Source organism: Bufo bufo, chromosome 5 (assembly GCF_905171765.1).
Source record: "Bufo bufo chromosome 5, aBufBuf1.1, whole genome shotgun sequence".
Taxonomy (NCBI): domain Eukaryota; kingdom Metazoa; phylum Chordata; class Amphibia; order Anura; family Bufonidae; genus Bufo; species Bufo bufo.
The window spans coordinates 372,774,329-372,796,494 of record NC_053393.1 but is presented as its reverse complement, the minus strand read 5'-3'; the positions used below and the strand labels follow the sequence as shown (position 1 = coordinate 372,796,494).

General features: G+C 43.9%; 1 protein-coding gene across 2 annotated transcripts in view; it reads right to left on the bottom strand.

Moving 5' to 3' along the window:
- The window catches only part of FARS2 (phenylalanyl-tRNA synthetase 2, mitochondrial), a 539,960-nt gene that overhangs the window by 248,091 nt on the left and 269,703 nt on the right, over positions 1-22,166 (bottom strand). For both annotated transcript variants that reach the window (XM_040432849.1, XM_040432848.1), the window contains exon 5: positions 5,954-6,085. In XM_040432849.1, the coding sequence (XP_040288783.1) occupies positions 5,954-6,085 (132 nt within the window). The remainder of the gene's footprint in view (positions 1-5,953; positions 6,086-22,166) is intronic.

Sequence of the window (22,166 nt, the reverse complement as noted above, 5' to 3'; positions counted from 1 at the left end):
TAAGGGATACTGTCGATATCTTTTAAGGACACACACAACACAAACATTAAATAAAATAGATTAAATATACCCGTGCGAAGCTGGGTCCTTCTGCTAGTTGATATTATATAGCTCCTGAAGGGAATCTGTCATGTTGAGCATAGTGGGAGATTTATCATCGCCCAGCTCCAGAAAAGTGTCGGAAAAAAAGTCACAAACTGTACGTTTGAGACTTTTTTGAGTGCCACATGAGACAAGTTTTGTTGCAAGTGGCGTTTTTGGGCCGCCCTAACCACTTTCTGAAAAGGAGGCATGGGTAGAGCGGGTCCACCGCATTCATCTTCATTGGTGCCTGTTTTGAGGCGCAAATGAAGACCGAAATCTACAGCAGCTCCGATCTGCCATAGATTTAATTCTGGCGCAAGCACTGCTGGTGGATGACCCTTGTCATAAATTTGTCACATCCTTCGGCAGTGCTGGAGATATAGTCTTGCCCTACACAAAGGTCTGTCTACAGATGTGTTTTATGCTCAATTCGAGACCTGAGAGAAAGAGGAGTGCCAGACTACATGAAAATAGAATTGGGTTATCACATTTCTAAAAATCCCCCCCACAATGCCTGGGCCTCTCCTATAGATCATACTTACCCTGCTCTCCGCCACCTGCGTCACTCGGGATCCCTGCACGGCCGCTGCTAGATCTCCCCATTGCGCGGATCAAAACATCTGGTGACTGGGGGTGCAGCCAATATGAGGCCGTGACGATGACCAGCCTCCCTAGCATCAACGGTGACTTCTATGCCATAAATGTACTGCATGTCAAGCTGAACATTACAGCATCATGCAGTACATTTACAGCATGGATATGGCAGCGGCACAGAAACAAAGCCACCACCATCATCAGGGGTGTCAGCTGTAACATACAAGCTGACACCCTGCTGCAACAGCCAAGATCAGTGTTAGCACCGATCCCAGCTGTTAATACACAAAACATAGCAGCCTGAATTTGTCACTAACATAAAGTACAATATTTCATGAAAATACAATGTCAGAATATCTTGGATGTGCTGAAGCGCTCCAAAGTTATTAGCACATAAAGTGTCCAATGTCCGATTTGAAAAATGGAGCTTTGTCGTTAAAGGGGTTATCCAGGTAAAGATAATATTCACCCTATCCTCAGGATAGGTCATCATTATCACATCAGTAGGGATCTGAGTCCTAGCAGCCCTGCCAATCAGCTGTTTGGGGAGCTGCCGTGCTCACCAGAGCTCTGGTTAGACGGTGCAGTCGGCTCCCGCCAGCTTTCCAAGCACAGTGCCATACATAGTATAGCAGCTGTGCTTGGTATTGTAGCTCAGCCCCATTCCCATGTGACCAATGTACAGTGATGTCACATAGCCTAGGAAGAGGCCGTGGATAGGTCATCAATATAAATTACCGGACAACCCCTTTAAGGCCAAAATAGGCCTGCCCTTAAAGGGCTTTTCCGGGACTTTAATATTGATGACCTATCCTCAGGATAGGTCATCAATATCCGATCGGTGGAGGTCCAACACCCAGCAACCCCGCCGATCAGCTGGTTGAAGAGAAGGCCGCGTTCCGTGCAAGCGCAGCCTTCCCTTCATTGTTTACCTGCTCGTCGTCAACAACGCAGTGGTGAGCAGGTGTAATTACAAGAAGCCGTCCCATTCACTTCAGTGGGACGGCTTCTTCCTATTCAAGTGTCAATGGTGAGCAGCTAAACAATGAAGGGAAGGCTGCGTTAGTACAACCCTTTTAAGTGGTTTTCCAGGAGTACAATACTGAAGACCTATGCTCAGGATAGGTCATCAGTATCAGATCATTCGTGGCCTGAGTCCCGGCACCACCACCAATTAGCTGGTTGAAAGGGCCATGGTGTTCCGGTGAGTGCTGCAGCCTCTTTACAGCTAACGAGCACAATGCTGTACACTGTATAGTGGCTGTGCTTGGTATTGCAGCCTAGGCCCATTCACCTGACCGATGAATCTTACTGGCCTCTTCAAATAGATGACTGGCAAGAGTGCGGGAATCTGCCCCCCCCCCCCCCCCCATCTGTCTGATCCACCCGGCAAACAAATTTAAGTTACACCCATGTAACATGCTGTGATACGTGTATATGATACTTGCCTTAGCCTAGGGAGTCTGTCACCAAGAAATTTCATGATAAACCAGGCACAATGCTTTGTAGGGCTAGATCAGGTGAGTGGAATGATTCCATTCATTTAGCTATCCATTGCTTCATTATGGAGAAAAAGTTATTTCAATACATACAGAAATGAGCAGTTAAGTGCACCGACGGCGGGCCCAAGCCACTCTGTGCACTCTTGCTCCTCCTGCCTCCCCTACTCCTCCTTTTTGATTGACAGAGCCAGGTTCCTGCATAGTCATCTCGCCTGGCCCTGTCAACCAGGAAGGAGACAAAGGGGCTGGAAGACAAAGTGGCTTGGGTCCACCCTCGGTGCACTTAACTGCTCACTTTCATATGGATTAAAAGTACTTTTTCTCTAGAAGGAAGCAAATGGATCTCAAATGAAAGGTATTACATTCAACTGAGCTTGTCCTACAAGGAGTTGTGTCTGGTCTGTGAATTTCATGCCGACTGACTCCTTTTAATGAGAAAGATTAATGGCGACCACTTACTTGTCCATCAGTCTGCAGCAGAACTTCCCTTCAGACCTTCTATACTTTACAAGAGCACTGTAGAATGGACACTGCTGAGAGATCTCCAGACTCTGCATTGTCTGACACAGATTTACGGTTTGCAGAGGGCTTTTTAATGCCACCTCAGTGATATCATTAATCCTTATTTTCAGTGGGGAGACATCTTAGCACATTCCAGCCACTTGGCGCCACCTACCTCACTACAGTAATTCACACAACTAACGATTCTGAAGGACAGATCCAGGAGAGGCTAAGAAGGAAACCAGGCAAATTATTAGCATGGACATGACAACCCGATACATTAGTATTTGTTGGTGAGGGTATGTTAAGATGGCGGATTCTATGCTCGACAAAATTCGCCATGTATCCCACAGCAAAAACTGCTGCGTTTTCTGCCGTGGGCTTTCATGCGGGCCCGCTCTAGGTTTAGCTTCATTGAAGGGAGCTAAGCTGAGAGCAGGCTCCTGCTGTGGCTCTGCAAAGGGTCCATGCGGTAACCGGGCCAAGAATGGACGGCGGCAAAATTTTAAATGCCACAATGCCTCCCATGTATTCAGCCTAGTTTTGGCACTGAATCGACGATGAAACTCGCACCCCAAATCCTCTGTCTGAACATACTCTAAGGATATGAGCGGGGCAGTCATTTTACTTCAGTCTTTGATATTGCCATGTGCGGAGGATGAATTTATTTAAGGGCTCATGCACTCGACCATATGTATTTTGCAGTCCGCAAAACACAGATCCGCAGAGAAAACGGATGACATCCGTGTGACATTCGCATTGCATCCGTTTTATTTTTTTTGCGGATCTATTGTAACAATGCCTGTCCTTGTCCACAATACGGACAAGAACAGAACATGTTCTATTATTTTGCCGAACGGACATGCAGTGATATGGAAACGGAATGCACATGGTGTCATTTATGTCTTCTTGTGGGCCTATTGAAGTGAATGGTTCTGCATACGAACCTGTAAAAAAATGGAACAGAAACGGAAAAAAATACATTCATGTGCATGAGCCCTTATGATAAGGCACAGGCATCATCCTCATCCGCCTGGATTGAAATCTACTAAAGCCCCTAGCTGAAATACATATCAATAGCCACTACACCAGGAAACAGACGGAAATGATAATAAATGCGTTGGGGGCTTATGGCCCCCACCCACACCATGCCCCCACCACTCCCCAGTTGCGAGGACGGTGTAGAAAATGGCACGTGTCCCTAAATTTACGCATACAGGGATTCTACAAGTTGCAAAATGCGGGCGTGCGACTATTTTACGCTAGTTTCTTGCGTCGGGGGTCATTATTAATGAGCCCCAAGGTGTTGTGCATGGATACAGCTAGACCCTGCTGGGATTCATTGTTTTCCCTACACAGCCATCCTCCCTCCAAGGGAATATCACGCACTCACATGGCCATCAGTTGTCCTCACCACTGCCTGCACATCTGATCTAATGGCCAGCTAAGTGCAAGGCGGTACCGAGTCAACATGGCCGCCACACAACAATCAAAGGTGCAGTGTATTGTCAAGTATAACATCAAAGGCAGAAATAACTTCCAAGCACCATCTGTTCGACGGATCTGAAGAGGAACAGCCATGAATGCATATGTATATGCTGTCATTTGAAAAGTTAATGTAAAACCCACAACTTCTATTTCATTGCAATGTTTGCATATATTACAGAAGAAATGTATGCCCACCGAACACCTGTACGCATTGCTGATCCACACACTTAATGCAAATCATGACAAGGACGTGATAACTCCCCAAACATGTTACAACTTCAAAGCCTTCTGTATGGGCTCTTCTGAAAGCCCGAATACATCTCTGTATCAATATTCACTTGATGAGATTCATCATCTCAGAGTGGTGAAAAAGAAGAAAACGAATGCAGAATTTGATACCACTCGCCCTTTAAGTGCAATCGTGAAGAAACAGGTGCTGTACACGTCAGGGCTAAGAAAATCATGACAGCCCCACGCCTGTCCGGAGGATGCATGTTGTATAGAAGCTGATCTGCAGTGTCAGACACAACTCATGGGGACGTGTCCTGCTGTTTATGGAAGAAAGCTGCCACGATTTTCTAAGCCTACACAAGGTAGTTTACAGGGGCAGTCTCGCCGTACACAATGGTGGCATATTTGTCAGATAGCTGAGGGTGTCACCTCTGGGACCCGCACCTATCTCTAGAACGGAGCTCCCAAGGTTCCCTCCACTCATTTCCATGACAATGGCAAAAATAGCTGCCCGGCACGCTCGGCTGTTTTCGGAAGTCCCATAGAAATGAATGGAGTGTGCACTGTGCAAGCGCGGCCACCGCTCCATTTACTTCTATGGAACTGTTGGAAATAGCCGGGGGTCCCCACATAGCCTGTATCGATGGTATAACGGTGCAGTCCTTTCGCTGTTTTCCCCTGCACAAGTGCCTGTCGGTTCTCTGCCCAGCCAAGTGGCCAGGATTGCAGCAGTGCAAGGAAAACTTAGAGGGGGGTGCAACGCTAAACAAACGCTGCGGCCCCTTCATTCTCAGGATCATAGGGGTGTCAGAGGTCAGTTGGTGTGGTAATCAAACTATATCAGTGCAATCACATAACTTTCTGTGGGACAACACCTTTAGGCCCGGAATACACTGCGACTTATTGTAGCGCGACTTATTGTTTTTAACTATTGAATGACCTTGCAGTCCAAAAAGATTCATTTGGAATACAGCTGTAGTTAAATAGTTAAGATCAATCAGTCGCACTACAAAAAGTCGCAGTGCAGTCCAGGCCTTAAAGAGGACCTGACACCTCTCCTGACATGTCTGTTGTAGTCGCTACAACGCATTCCCCATGTGATGACAACTCTGGAGCATCTATTCTTATGACTCTATGGTGTGCCATTACTCTATTATTCCTACTAGAAATGTATAAACGAATATAACTAACAGTCTGCAATAAAGACCCAACTGGGTATTACTGGTTGGGGGGTGTCCCTACACAGTCTGACATTAGCCAATGGAGCTTTCAGTGGCAGTCTGTACAGAGATACACCGCTAAGTGGTAACAGTCAGATGAACCTTCATTGGGGGTTGCTGGCAATTCATTCATGCATTCATTCATTTCTTGTAGGTATAATAGAGGAATAAGAATAGATTTTCCAGAATTTTTGTTACATGAGGAATGCAACTAGTTACTACTAGACATGTCAGGAGAGGTGACAGGAGCACCGCTCTCAAAATATTCAGATTCTACAACGGCAGTCCATGCTTTTGTTTTCCGTATACGGTAGAAAGCCAAGATGTCCTTACCTGAATTCACTAACTCCTGCTCCATGACACCACATCCTAATACCTCCATCCATTCTCCCTGAAACTTGATCTCCATTTCGAAAGATGGGTGAGTGAAGGGGAAGTAACAGTCCACCCATCTAATCTCCAGTCCTGTGTAGAATAAAATGCACTATTATAGAGATCAGACAGATGTATCCTACTGCATAATTCTTCATACAAGACAAGGCGCTCATGTCTCCACCAATTTACAAAGAACCAGTGCGGACAGTCTGTGAGAGCCCGTCCATCACATGTCACATTTCTCCCATTACTGGCCAAGAAGATAGCAGGAGTCCTGTCATTCACTGGAAGTGGGAAGGACTGGCGGCCACTGGGCATCTGCTTGTTCCCAGCACCTCACATGGCAGAATATGAGGCGTCACTGCAGCCATTTATAGTCTCACCACTTCCGTACCACCGCAAGCAAATCACCCCCAGCACCATGTCTACAGCACTATTATATACAGGGTCTTATCGAGGGAGGTATGATAGATAGATAGATAGATAGATAGATAGATAGATAGATAGATAGATGTAATGGATGAAGATAGATAGATAGATAGATAGATAGATGTAATGGATGAAGATAGATAGATAGATAGATAGATAGATGTAATGGATGAAGATAGATAGATAGATAGATAGATAGATAGATAGATAGATAGATAGATAGATAGATAAATACAGTGGATATAAAAAGCCTACAAACCCCTGTTAAATTTCAGGTTTCTGTGATGTAAAAAAATGAGACAAAGATAAATCATTTCAGAACTTTTTCCACCTTTAATGTGACCTATAAACTGTATAACTCAATTGAAAAACAAATTGAAATCTTTTAGGTGTAGGGAAGAAAACAAAAAAAATAAATAATAATAATATGGTTGCATAAGTGTGCACACCCTCTTATAACTGGGGACGTAGTTGTGTTCAGAATTAAGCAATCACATTCGGAATCATGTTAAATAGGAGTCAGCATACACCTGTCCTCATTTAAAGTGCCTCTGATTAACCCCAAATAAAGTTCAGCTGCTCTAGTTGGTCTTTCCGTATCCCACAGCAAAAGCCGTGGTCCACAGAGAGCTTCCAAAACATCAGAGGGATCTCATTGTTAAAAGGTATCAGTCAGGAGAAGGGTACAAAAGAATTTCCAAGGCATTAGATATACCATGGAACACAGTGAAGACAGTCATCATCAAGTGGAGAAAATATGGCACAACAGTGACATTACCAAGAACTGGACGTCCCTCCAAAATTGATGAAAAGACGAGAAGAAAACTGGTCTGGGAGGCTACCAAGAGGCCTACAGCAACATTAAAGGAGCTGCAGGAATATCTGGCAAGTACTGGCTGTGTGGTACATGTGACAACAATCTCCCGTATTCTTCATATGTCTGGGCTATGGGGTAGAGTGGCAAGACGAAAGCCTTTTCTTACTAAGAAAAACATCCAAGCCAGTCTCCCAAAAGCATGTGGGAAAAGGTGTTATGGTCTGATGAAACCAAGGTTGAACTTTTTGGCCATAATTCCAAAAGATATGTTTGGCGCAAAAACAACACTGCACATCACCAAAAGAACATCATACGCACAGTGAAGCATGGTGGTGGCAGTATCATGCTTTGGGGCTGTTTTTCTTCAGCTGGAACTGGGGCCTTAGTTAACCCCTTAGGGACTTAGGATGTACCGGTACGCCACGTTTGCCGAGTCCTTAAGGACTCAGGACGTACCGGTACGTCCTAACTTTAAATCGCGATTGCGGCGCGGCGGGGGTTAATCGCAAGATGTCGTCCGCTGAAATCATTTAGCGGGCATCCTGTCACATCGGCGATCGCAGCAAACCGCAGGTCAATTCAGACCTGCGGTTTGCTGCGTTTCCGGTCCATTCGGGTCTCCGGTGACCCGATGAACCAGAAAAGGACTGTGATCGGTGGTGTGATTACACACCACCAATCACAGTCCGAGCATTTGGGAGAGGCGGTGTTGGCCGTGGTGCTGATTAAGGGAGATTCAAACTCTCGGCGCTCCTCTCTCCCCTCCTCTTCCTGTTTCAGCACCTGCACCATCCTCACCAGCTCCTGCGATCCCGCTGTCGTCGGCACCCATCACCCTCCAGGTAGGTTAGGGTCAGTGAGGGAGAGGCACCGTTAGGCAGGGATAGAAGGGAAAAGTTAGTTAGGAAAAAAAAAAAAAAACACTTTATCTAAATTTATTGTTTTCTAGCTTTGAGACTCTAGGACCCCTACTGCCACTTGCCCGCCCCCCCCCACCACCAGCCCAAAAATCATAATATAGTGTAAAATCAAATTAATTTTAAAATGTAGACATATTAGGTATCGCCGCAGCCGTAAGAATGTGCCCTATAAAAATAACAGTGTTAAAAATCTAAAATAAAAACGGTGCCAAAACTAAAAAATTTCCATTTGAATACATTTTTTCCGGTAATAAAGCAAGGGTTAACAGCCAAACAAAACTAAATATTTATTGCCCCGATTCTGTAGTTTGCAGAAACACCCCATATGTGGTCGTAAATGGCTATATAGCCACACGGCAGGGCATAGATCGAAGGGAACGCCATATGGTTTCTGGAAGGCATATTTTGATGGACTGGTCTATTTACACCATGTCCCATTAGAAGCCCCCCCCATGATGTATCAAGGTATTCAAAAGTTACTTTACAAGTTTTGTTAACCCTTTAGGTGTTCCACAAAGCTAAATAGCGAATGTAGAAACAATTTTAGAATTACAATTTTTTGTTACCTTGCCTCAAAAAAGTGTAATATAGAGCAACCAAAATTCATATTTACCCTAAAATAGTCCCAAAACAACAACCACCTTATCCCGTAGTTTCCTAGATGGGGTCACTTTTATGGAGTTTCTACTCTAGGGGTGCATCAGGGGGCTTGAAAGGGTACATGGTGTAAATAAACCAGTCCAGCAAAATCTGCCTTCCAAAAACCATATGGCGTTCCCCTTCTTCTATGTCCTGCCGTTTAGCCAAATAGTAGTTTACAACCACATATGGGGTGTTTCTGCAAACTACAGAATCAGGGCAACCCATATTGAGTTTTGTTTGGCTAATAACCCATTTTGTCCAGTAATAAAGTAAGGGTTAAAATGGAAAATTTTCCAAAAAATTGAAATTCCAAAATTTTCTTCATCTGCCATTAACTCTTGTGGAACACCTAAAGGGTTAACAAAGTTTGTAAACCCAGTTTTGAATACTTTGAGGGGTGTACTTTCTTAGATGGAGTCACTTTTTGGGAATTTCTATTCTAGGGGTGCCACGGGGGGCTTGAAATGGGACATGGTATAAACAAAACCAGTCCTATAAAATCTGCCTTCCAAAACCCATATGGCGTTCCCCTCCTTCTATGTCCTCCCGTTTGGCCAAACAGTAGTTTACGACCACATATGGGGTGTTTCTGCAAACTACAGAATCAGGGCAACCCATATTGAGTTTTGTTTAGCAGTTAACCCTTGATTTGTTCCTGGAAAAAATGAATTATATTGAAAAAATTTCCCAAAAAAAAATCGAAATTCTTAAATTTTATGTCCATTTGCCATGAAGTCTTGTAGAAGACCTAAAGGGTTAACAAAGTTTGTAAAATCAGTTTTGAATACATTGAGGGGTGTAGTTTCTAAAATGGCGTCATTTTTGGGTGGTTTCTATTACGAAAGCCTCACAAAGTGACTTCAGACCTGAACTGGTCCATAGAAATTTGGAAAATTTCTGAAAAATTTCAAAATTTACTTCTAAGCAATGTAACATCCCCAAAAAATAAAATATCATTCCCAAAATGATACAAACATGAAGTAGACATATGGGGAATCTAAAGTCATCAATATTTTTGGGGGTATTACTATGTATTACAGAAGTAGAGAAACTGAAATTTTGAAATTTTTCCAAATGTTTGGTAAATTTGGTATTTTTTTGGTGTAAAAAATTTTACTTTTTTGACCCAATTTTAGCAGTGTCATGAAGTACAATATGTGACGAAAAAAGAATCTCAGAACAGCCTGGGTAAGTCAAAGCGTTTTAAAGTTATCAGCACTTAAAGTGACACTGGTCAGATTTGCAAAAAATGGCCAAGTCCTTAAGGTGAAATAGGGCTGAGTCCTTAAGGGGTTAAGCTAGAGGGAATTATGAAGGCCTCTTTCACACGGGCGTTGCGGGAAAATGTGCGGGTGTGTTACGGGAACACCCGCGATTTTTCCGCGCGAGTGCAAAACATTGTAATGCGTTTTGCACTCGCGTGAGAAAAATCGCGCGTGTTTGGTACCCAAACCCGAACTTCTTCACAGAAGTTCGGGCTTGGGATCGGTGTTCTGTAAATAGTATTATTTTCCCTTATAACATGGTTATAAGGGAAAATAATAGCATTCTGAATACAGAATGCATAGTAAAACATCGCTGGAGGGGTTAAAAAAAAATAAACTAAATTTTAACTCACCTTAGTCCACTTGTTCGCGGCCCGGCATCTCCTTCTGGCTGTCACGGATGGTGTACAGGAAACAAGACAATGTAAATAATCTATGACTCACTGGATCCACAACTAAGGAACAAAAGGGAGACCCCTGCATGAGACCTGGCACACTCTCCCTGACTGCTAAGGCCTATGCAAACACCCCAAAGGTGGATGGTCGCATATCCACGTACCTCAACTATCTAACACCTGAAGACCCTACAATAGTGAGGGGACACGACCACCGGCTCCCTACACTAGACACGGAGGGAGTCAGGGTCTCCTAAGATCCAGCAAACAGAAAATCACAAATAAATATACAGCACTTATCTTGCAGAAGACTGGGATATAGGAACAGCATGCACACACACTCCAGGAAGTTGTATAAGCCGCACACTACTGCATTAAGGTAAGGAATTTAAAGGGAAGCAATCAGTCCAACTGCATGACAGCTGAGAGAGGCTAACGAGATGAGGAACTGAAACCAAAACAAAGAAAACTCAAGGAGGAGGTTCTGAAAGGCTTCTGTCAGAGCTTCTCAGCTGTCTGGTTGTGACACTGGCTTCATCTGATCTCTGCGCAGCAATAGGACCTGTGGTGACGTCATTCCGGTCATCACATGGTACGTCACATGATCTTTTACCATGGTACGTCACATGATCTTTTACCATGGTGATTCACCATGGTAAAAGATCATGTGACGTACCATGTGATGACCGGAGTGACGTCATCAAAGGTCCTTGAACTATAATTAATGCTCACCACAGGTCCTATTCAGTAAAGGGGACAGAAGGAGATGCCGACATCGCGATCAAGTGGATTAAGGTGAGTTAAATGATTTTATTTTTTTTTAACCCCTCCAGCGCTGTTTTACTTTGCATTCTGTATTCAGAATGCTATTATTTTCCCTTATAACCATGTTATAAGGGAAAATAATAATGATCGGGTCTCCATCCCGATCGTCTCCTAGCAACCATGCGTGAAAATCGCACCGCATCCACACTTGCTTGCGGATGCTTGCGATTTTCAAACAACCCCATTCATTTCTATGGGGCTTGCGTTAAGTGAAAAACGCACAAAGAGGAGCATGCTGCGATTTTCACGCAACGCACAAGTGATGCGTGAAAATCACCGCTCATGTGATGAACAGCCCCATAGAAATGAATGGGTCAGGATTCCGTGCGGATGCAATGCGTTCACCTCCCGCAACGCATCCGCGCGGAAAACTCGCTCGTGTGAAAGGGGCCGAACAGTTGCAAATTCCAGTCAATATTGGCACAAAACCTTCAGGCTTCTGCTATAAAGCTGAATATGAAGAAGAACTTCATCATTCAGCATGACAACGACCCAAAACATACATCCAAATCAACAAAGGAATGGCTTCACCAGAAGAAGATTAAAGTTTTGGAATGGCCCAGCCAGAGCCCAGACCTGATTCCATTGGAAAATCTGTGGGGTGATCTGAAGAGGGCTGTGCACAGGAGATGCCCTCGCAATCTGACTTATTTGGAGTGTTTTTGCAAAGAGAAGTCAAAATGTGCCATGCTGATAGACACATACCCGAAAAGACTTAGTGCTGTAATAAAATCAAAAGGTGCTTCAACAAAGTATTAGTTTAACCACCTCAGCTCCCCTAGCTTAAACCCCCTTAATGACCAGACCACTTTTTACAATTCTGCACTACACTACTTTCACGGTTTATTGCTCGGTCATACTACTTACCACCCAAATGAATTTTACCTCCTTTTCTTATCACTAATAGAGCTTTCATTTGGTGGTATTTCATTGCTGCTGACATTTTTACTTTTTTTGATATTAATCGAAATTTTTGCAAAAAAAATGACATTTTTCACTTTCTGTTGTAAAATTTTTCAAATAAAACTACATTTCTATATAAATTTTTCTCTAAATTTATTGTTCTACATGTCTTTGATAAAAAAAAAATGCAATAAGTGTATATTTATTGGTTTGGGTAAAAGTTATAGCGTTTACAAACTATGGTGCAAAAAAATTAATTTACGCACTTTGGGCAAGATTTATCATTAGCTCAGGTCAGAATAATGGAGTGAAAAAGTCCCAAAAAAAGTCCCAAATGCTAAAACTGCGCACAAATTTGTGACTTTTTTCTGCTCTGCACTATGCTCGCCAGTTTTCCGAAAGTGGGCGTGTTTTCTTATGTAAATTAATCTCTAGACAGATTTACTATTGGGACTATTTAAAAAGTCGCAAAAAAGTTGCAATTTCACTCCAGTGAGGACCATGCTTATCTTATGAGACTTTTTAATAGAACATGCGACTTTTTCATAAAAAACGTGCGACTTTTTCATAAAAAACGTGCAACTTTTTCATAAAAAACGTGCGACTTTTTCGTAAAGATGTGCGACTTTTGTAAAGCTGCTTACTGACGGATAAACTGCTACCGTCAAACCACATTTATTACAGTCTTAAAGGGCCGATCATAAATCTGACTTGGCTAAAACTGACTTTAGCCATATGTTAAAGTGGAGTGAGCTGTCAGAGTAATGATAAATCTGGCCCTTTGACTTTCTGAGCACCTGTCATGTTTCCTGAGGTTCTACAATGCCCAGACAGTAGAAACACCCCACAAATGACCCCATTTCGGAAAGTAGACACCCTAAGGTATTCGCTGATGGGCATAGTGAGTTCATGGAAGTTTTTATCACAAGTTAGCGGAAAATGATTTATTTCTATATTTTTTTTTCCTTACAAAGTCTCATATTCCACTAACTTGTGACAAAAAATAAAATTTTACATAAACTCGCCATGCACCTCACGAACTACCTTGGGGTGTCTTCTTTCCAAAATGGGGTCACTTGTGGGGTATTTATACTGCCCTGGCATTTTAGGGGACCTAAAGCGTGAGAAGTAGTTTGGAATCCAAATGCGTAAAAAATTCCCTGTGAAATCGTAAAGGTACTCATTGGAATTTGGGCCCCTTTGCGCACCTAGGCTGCAAAAAAGTGTCACACATGTGGTATCGCCGTACTCAGGAGAAGTAGGGCAATGTGTTTTGGGGTGTATTTTTACATATACCCATGCTGGGTGAGATAAATATCTCTGTAAAAGACAACATTTCCCATTTTTTTATACAAAGTTGTCATTTTACAGAGATATTTCTCTCACCCAGCATGGGTATATGTAACAAGACACCCCAAAACACATTGCCCTACTTCTCCTGAGTACGGCGATACCACATGTGTGACACTTTTTTGCAGCCAAGGTGCGCAAAGGGGCCCAAATTCCAATGAGTACCTTTACGATTTCACAGGGAATTTTTTGCGCATTTGGATTCCAAACTACTTCTCACGCTTTAGGTCCCCTAAAATGCCAGGGCAGTATAAATACCCCACAAGTGACCCCATTTTGGAAAGAAGACACCCCAAGGTATTTCGTGAGGTGAGTTTATGTAAAATTTTATTTTTTGTCACAAGTTAGTGGAATATGTGACTTTGTAAGGAAAAAAAATATATATAAATAAATCATTTTCCGCTAACTTGTGACAAAAAATAAAAACTTCCATGAACTCACTATGCCCATCAGCGAATACCTTAGGGTGTCTACTTTCCGAAATGGGGTCATTTGTGGGGTGTTTCTACTGTCTGGGCATTGTAGAACCTCAGGAAACATGACAGGTGCTCAGAAAGTCATATAATAATATGTAATATTATAATATATAATATAATATAATAAGTCAAATAATTTTTTTGCACCATAGTTTGTAAACGCTATAACTTTTACCCAAACCTATAAATATACACTTATTGCATTTTTTTTTTTTATCAAAGACATGTAGAACAATAAATTTAGAGAAAAATGTATATAGAAATGTAGTTTTATTTGAAAAATTTTACAACAGAAAGATGTCATGGCAAAATGCCAGGCCAGTATAAATACCCCACATGTGACCCTATTTTGGAAAGAAAACACCCCAAGGTATTCCGTGAGGGGCATGGCGAGTTCATAGAAGATTTTTTTTTTTTGGCACAAGTTAGCGGAAATTTTTTATTTTATTTTTTTCTCACAAAGTCTCCCTTTCCGCTAACTTGTGACAAAAAGTTCAATCTTTCATGGACTCAATATGCCCCTCAGCGAATACCTTGGGGTCATTTGTAGGGTGTTTGTACTGCCCTGGCATTTGAGGGTCTCCGCAATCATTACATGTATGGCCAGCATTAGGAGTTTCTGCTATTCTCCTTAGGCCTCATGCACACGACCGTTGTTTGGGTCCGCATCCGAGCCGCCGGATGCGGACCCATTCATTTCAATGGGGCCGCAAAAGATGCGGACAGCACTCCGCGTGCTGTCCGCATTCGTGGCTCCGTTCCGCGGCCCCGCTAAAAAAATATAACATGTCCTATTCTTGTCCGCGCTTTGCAGACAAGAATAGGCATTTATATTGCCGGCGCCCATTCCGTTCCGCAAATTGCGCAAGTCAACACGGCGCCTTCTGTTTTTTGCGCATTCCCGGTTTGCGGACCTGCAAAAAACGGCACGTCGTGTGCATGAGGCCTTATATTGAGCATACGGGTAATGAGATTTTTTTTTTTTCGTTCAGCCTCTGGCTGAAAGAAAAAATGAAAGGCACAGATTTCTTCATTCGCATCGATCAATGTGGATAAAAAAATCTCTGCCAAAAAAAGTGCAAAAAAAAAAAAAAGCTGTGATCGCTAATAAAGATCCAAAAAGCTCAAAAGTGATCTTTATAGCGCCGCAGCGATTTTACGGTGTTTTTGCAGTGATCAGAAAAAAATACATTTCTGACACTGCGGTGGGGCGGACTGAACGCAAGTGTGCGCACAAGATCAGGCCTGATCGGGCGAACACTGCGTTTTTTGTAGAGCCTAAGGTGACCCTAATGTACTGATATAGATCTGATTGCGATCAGTCTTGATCACTTACAGATACTATATGGTATTAGCGATAGCGATGACACTAATCAGCGACTGCGGTGCGGTGGGCGCTAACTACCTAACAAGTGGCTAACTAACTGGCGGTGATAAGGGACCCTTAGGCCCCATTCACACGTCCACAATTCTGTTCCGCATTTTGCGGAACGGAATTGCGGACCCATTCATTTCTATGGGGACAGACTTTGTCCCGCTCGGATCCGGAATTGCGGATCTGCACTTCCGGGTCCGCACTTCCGTTCCGCAAAAATATAGAACATGTCCTATTCTTGTCCGCAATTGCGGACAAGAAAAGGTATTTTCTATATAGTTCTGGCAATGTGCGGATCCGCAAAATGCGGAAAGCACATTGCCGGTGTCCGTGTTTTGCGGATCCGCGAATCCACAAAACACATACGGACGTCTGAATGGAGCCTTACAGGGGGGTGATCAATGACAGGGGGGTGATCAGGGAGTCTATATGGGGTGATCAGGGGTTAATAAGTGACAGGGGGGGGGGGTGTAGTGTAGTGTGGTGGTGGTTGGTGCTACTTACAGAGCTGCCTGTGTCCTCTGGTGGTCGATCCAAGCAAAAGGGACCACCAGAGAACCAGGTAGCAGGTGTATCAGACACTGTTACCAAAACAGCGTCTGATATACCTTTCTGGGGTTAAAAAAATCGGATCTACAGCCTGCCAGCGAATGATCGCCGCTGGCAGGCTATAGATCAGCTTGTTTACCTTCCGATCCTGTGAACGAGCGCTCCTGTGTGCGCACGCTCACAGGAAATCTCGCGTCTCGCGAGATGATGCGCCGATGCGTCAACGAGGAACAAACCGACCGCCCGCAGGACGCATCCCTGCGTTAGGCGGTCGGGAGGCGGTTAAGGGTGTGCACACTTATGCAACCATATTATTTTATTTTTATATTTTTTCTTCCCTCTACCTAAAAGATTTCAGTTTGTTTTTCAATTGAGTTGTACAGTTTATAAGTCACATTAAAGGTGGAAAATGTTCTGAAATTATTTATCTTTGTCTCATTTTTTTTACATCACAGAAACCGGACATTTTAACAGGGGTGTGTAGACTTTTTATATCCACTGTAGATAGATAGATGTAATGGATGAAGATAGATAGATATGAGATGGATGGGTGGACAGACAGGCAGATAAGTAGACAGACAGATGATTTATCACAGAAACCATCATAAGACACATACTGACAGCGCCAGAGAGATGGCACTGACTTATCATGGCTTCCACCAGGTGTGAATGATTTGTGAAGAATAGTTCTGAATAACTGATTATTTTTTCCATAAAATGTGACGCAATAACACTGTGTGCAATAAAGCCTCCAACAGACAAGTGAACAGAGCCTTAAAGGGGTTTACTGAGAATATCCTCAGGATAGGTCAACAATATGTCTTTTTTTTGGGGTCCAACCCCCTTGACCCCCACAATCAACCATGTGACAGGACCTGTGAAGTTATGTTGATCGGCCACATGGCCTTTCTGCAGCTCAGACCCATTCAAGTGAATGAGATTGAACTGCAATAACAAGCACGGCCGCCATACAATGTACAGCATAGTGCTTGCTATACTATGAAGAGGCTGCAGAGTCCATCCGAGTGCCCCGCAGCTGATCGGCAGAGGTGCCAGGAGTCTGATCCTGACCAATCAGATACCAATGACACTCGGTGAATTTAGGAAGTGCCATAGCAGTGAATGGAGAAAACCCTGCATGTGTAGCATCCTCTCCATTCATGGCAGAGCCCAATTCCTGACACAGAACCACCAACGGACATTTATGGCATATCCTATCAATATCTCAGAAATGGGAAGACTACTGTAAAGGTTTGGACTGGCTTCATGAAAGTCCTGACTACAAAAAACTAAAGAATTTGCCAGGATCTGGCACAATTTGCCCAAGGAGGCGCAAACAGGGAAAAATGATACTTCCCTGGTAAATCCTCATGCCATTCCAGCGCTGCTGCTCTGGTGCAATGACGTCATGCCAGCAACATGTGACCGCGGCAGCCAATCACTGAACAGTTGAATTTTTAACTGACCCTTTTGTTTTCATGCACATTTGGAAAATTCCTTCACGTGTTTATTTAGAGAGGTTGGAGGAGATGATTGACCCAGCGGTGCTCATACACATCGGATGCCAATCGTGTGAATATGCCAATTGTGGTAGGATTGTCCAACTATCTTATGTGTATGGGGGTGCTCCGACTCAACCGCAGATGTTGGGAAAGAAGTATCAGGATTAACAATTTATTCTCCACTTCCCGATGAATGCACAAGCATACCTGTATACATTTTTGCTCATTCTTCTTTGCAAAATAGCTCAAGCTCAGTCAGATTGTATGGAGAGCGCCTGAACAGCAATTTTCAAGAGAAGGGAAAGCTCACCAGATCAAAATGCTGGAGCGCAGCCGGCTACTACCACTTAGCTAAAACCAAACAATCAAGCAAGTATGGCTGGCTCACAGTGACATTAATATAAGCAGCAACATACAAATATGACAAAAAACGACACCAAAAAAAATAGCTAATTGCGGTCACGACCCCTTATTGTTTGCCTAGATGCGGCGCTCACGCATATAAGGCTATTATAAATATGCTAAAGGCGGTTAGATCAATGTCCTATACATCAAGTTATAGATCAAGATCTTCTGGCGCTGCTTGTTAAAGGTACTATATCGGCGTCATTCAAGCAAGTCCGGCATTTCCATATACAAAGAACGCACACGCGAAGAGAACTGTAAGGTGCAGCCGGTCAAAGAGGCAAGCAGAGACTGGAGAGAAGCACGATCTGACCAAGGAACATCAACGCTCCTGCCGCCGAAGCACTACAAATCACAGCACATCGGAAAGGACCCCGAGGAGTGGTGAGACGTGCTGTTGTGCAATCAATCTCAATACCTATGCCAACCTACTGGTCTGTCTATAATACAGTGAGTATCAGTAGGCACAAATAACTCCTACATTAATGCACAAGCACTTTATACTGTACAGACATTGTCAGTAGAGATGAGCATAGAGTTGTTGCGATACCAAATTTTTGATTCGGTTTCGATACCATGAAAAAGTATTGCGATACTCGATACCATGCGTAAAAAATAAACCAAAAAAGCCACGTGCATTCCGCATTTTAAAAAATGGCGAATCACGCAGTTTTTATTTATTTTTTCTGTTCCGGCGTTCACCGCATAGATTTTTTTTATATTTTAATAGTTTGGACTTTTCTGACGTGGCGATATGTGATATGTTTATTATTTATACATTTTATATGTGAAATTGGGAAAAGGGGGTGATTCATACTTAATATTTTGGTGGGCGTTTTTTTTTTACACTTTTTATTTAATAACTATTGGGGCCAGAACCTAGGATCTTTCATCCCTTGTCCTATTCACCCTGATAGAGCTCTATCAGGGTGAATAGGACTTCACACTGTCCCTGCTGCTCTGTGCACACAGCATCAGGGATGTTACCATGGCAGCCTGGGCTTCAGTAGCGTCCTGGCTGCCATGGTAACTGATCGGAGCCCCAGGATTACACTGCTGGGGCTCCAATCAGAAGCTGCCACTGCACCACAAATGAGGGGGAGGGGAGAGGACCCGGTGGCCACTGCCACCAATGATTTTAATACTGGGGGGTTGAGAGGGGCCGGCACACTGCACCACAAATGATAATTACCCCTTAATACAGGAGGTGGGTACTGGCAGATCAGCGGCAGTTAACCCCTCAGGTGCCGCACCTGAGGGGTTAACTGCCACTGATCGGAGCTCCCTGTCAGGGGCAGGGGGCCGGCAATGTGATTCTGCTGCCGGCACCCGCCTCCTGTATTATGTGTTAAAGTGTACTTTTCCTGGGTCCAGACTTTAAGTATACGACTTTTCCTACATAGAGCGGCACCCAGCGATGTCCCAGCACTCACCATTATTCCTGGGCGCCGCTCCGTTCGCCTGCTGTGCCCCATTACTGTCTCCTCTCCTGCTCCATATGTTAATTACTATCGGAGTAATGGGGAGGAGACAACGGCTTCACTAGTGGGCGTTCCTTCTCCCTGGCTGTAGCGCTGTCCAATCACAGCGCAGGAAGAAGGAACGCCCACTAGTGAAGCTGATGTCTTCTTCTCATCGCTCCGATAGTAATCAGCATGTGGAGCAGGAGAGGAGACAGTAATAGGGCACAGCAGGTGAACGGAGCGGCGCCCAGGAATAATAGTGAGTGCTGGGACATCGCTGGGCGCCGCTCTATGTAGGAAAAGTCGTATCATTGGTGGCGCAGTGCGCCCGCCCCTCTCTTCTCATTGGTGGCAGCAGCACAGGGGGAGGGAGGACGGCTTCCTTCTCCCCGTGCTGCTGAGAGAACATGAGCGCGCCGACAGCAGCGAGCTTATGTTCAGAGATACTAGACTGCGCAGAAGCGCAGCCCAGCATCGAAAAAATGGAAATCCCGGTATCGTATCGATACCGGGACATAAGTATCGATTGGGTATCGAAATTTCGATACCCGCAACAACCCTAGATGAGCGAATTTCATATTTTGGAATTCATTAATGCTTTGTTTGCTGGTAAAAGGTGAATTGCGTTATGGATTCTGTTACCACGGACCATAACGCAATTCTATGACGGAATGCATAACGGAATGCCTTTAGAGGCATTCCGTTATAATAGAAGTCCATGGGCTGCAAAACGGATCCGTCCCATTTCCGTTATGCAGGGGAGTCCTCTCCTGCATAACGGGAACGGGACGGATCCGTTTTGCAGCCCATAGACTTCTAATATGACAGAATGAATAACGGAATGCCACCACCATGTTTCACAGTGAGGATGGTGTGTTCAGAGTGATGTGCAGTGTTAATTTTCCGCCATACATAGCATTTTGAATTTAGGCCAAAAAGTTCAACTTTGGTCTCATCTGACCAGAGCACCTTCCTCCACTTTGTTTGCCATGTCCCCTACATTGGCATATGGCAAACTGCAAATGGGACTTCTTATGGTTTGCTTTCAAAAATGGCTTTCTTCTTGCCACTCTTCTATAAAGGCCAGATTAGTGGAGTACACAAATAATAGTTGTCCTGTGGACAGATTCTCCCACCAGAGCTGTGGATCTGTGCAGCTCTTCCAGAGTGACCATGGGCCTCTTGACTGCTTCTCTAACTAGTGCTCTCCTTGCCTGGGCTGTCAGTTTAGGTGGACGGCCATGTCTTGGTAGGTTTTCAGTTGTGCCGTACTCCTTTACACTTCTCTACAACTTTATCCCAGACCTGTCTGATGGGTTCCTTGGTTTTCATGATTCTGTTTGATACAGTGGAGGAAATAATTATTTGACCCCTCACTGATTTTGTAAGTTTGTCCAATGACAAAGAAATGAAAAGTCTCAGAACAGTATCATTTCAATGGTAGGTTTATTGTAACAGTGGCAGATAGCACATCAAAAGGAAAATCGAAAAAATAACTTTAAATAAAAGATAGCAACTGATTTGCATTTCATTGAGTGAAATAAGTATTTGAACCCTCTAACAAAAAAAGACTTAATACTTGGTGGAAAAACCCTTGTTTGCAAGCACAGAGGTCAAACGTTTCTTGTAATTGATGACCAAGTTTGCGCACATTTTAGGAGGAATGTTGGTCCACTCCTCTTTGCAGATCATCTCTAAATCCCTAAGGTTTCGAGGCTGTCTCTGTGCAACTCTGAGCTTGAGCTCCCTCCATAGGTTTTCGATTGGATTAAGGTCCGGAGACTGACTAGGCCACTCCATGACCTTAATGTGCTTCTTCTTGAGCCACTCCTTTGTTGCCTTTGCTGTATGTTTTGGGTCATTGTCGTGCTGGAACACCCATCCACGACCCATTTTCAGTTTCCTGGCAGAGGGAAGGAGGTTGTCGCTCAGGATTTCACGATACATGGCTCCGTCCATTTTCCCGTTAATGCGAATAAGTTGTCCTGTGCCCTTAGCAGAAAAACACCCCCAAAGCAAAATGTTTCCACCCCCATGCTTGACGGTGGGGACGGTGTTTTGGGGGTCATAGGCAGCATTTTTCTTCCTCCAAACACAGCGAGTTGAGTTAATGCCAAAGAGCTCTATTTTGGTCTCATCAGACCACAGCACCTTCTCCCAGTCACTCTCTGAATCATTCAGGTGTTCATTGGCAAACTTCAGACGGGCCTGCACATGTGCCTTCCTGAGCAGGGGGACCTTGCGAGCCCTGCAGGATTTTAATCCATTGCGGTGTAATGTGTTTCCAATGGTTTTCTTGGTGACTGTGGTCCCTGCTAATTTGAGGTCATTAACTAACTCCTCCCGTGTAGTTCTTGGATGCTTTTTCACCTTTCTCAGAACCATTGACACCCCACGAGGTGAGATCTTGCGTGGAGCCCCAGAGCGAGGTCGATTGATGGTCATTTTGTGCTCCTTCCATTTTCGAACAATCGCACCAACAGTTGTCACCTTCTCTCCCAGCTTCTTGCTAATGGTTTTGTAGCCCATTCCAGCCTTGTGCAGGTCTACAATTTTGTCTCTGACATCCTTGGACAGCTCTTTGGTCTTTCCCATGTTGGAGAGTTTGGAGTCTGCTTGATTGATTGATTCTGTGGACAGGTGTCTTTTATACAGGTGACTAGTTAAGACAGGTGTCCTTAATGAGGGTGACTAATTGAGTAGAAGTGTCTAACCACTCTGTGGGAGCCAGAACTCTTAATGGTTGGTAGGGGTTCAAATACTTATTTCACTCAATGAAATGCAAATCAGTTGCTATCTTTTATTTAAAGTTATTTTTTCGATTTTCCTTTTGATGTGCTATCTGCCACTGTTAC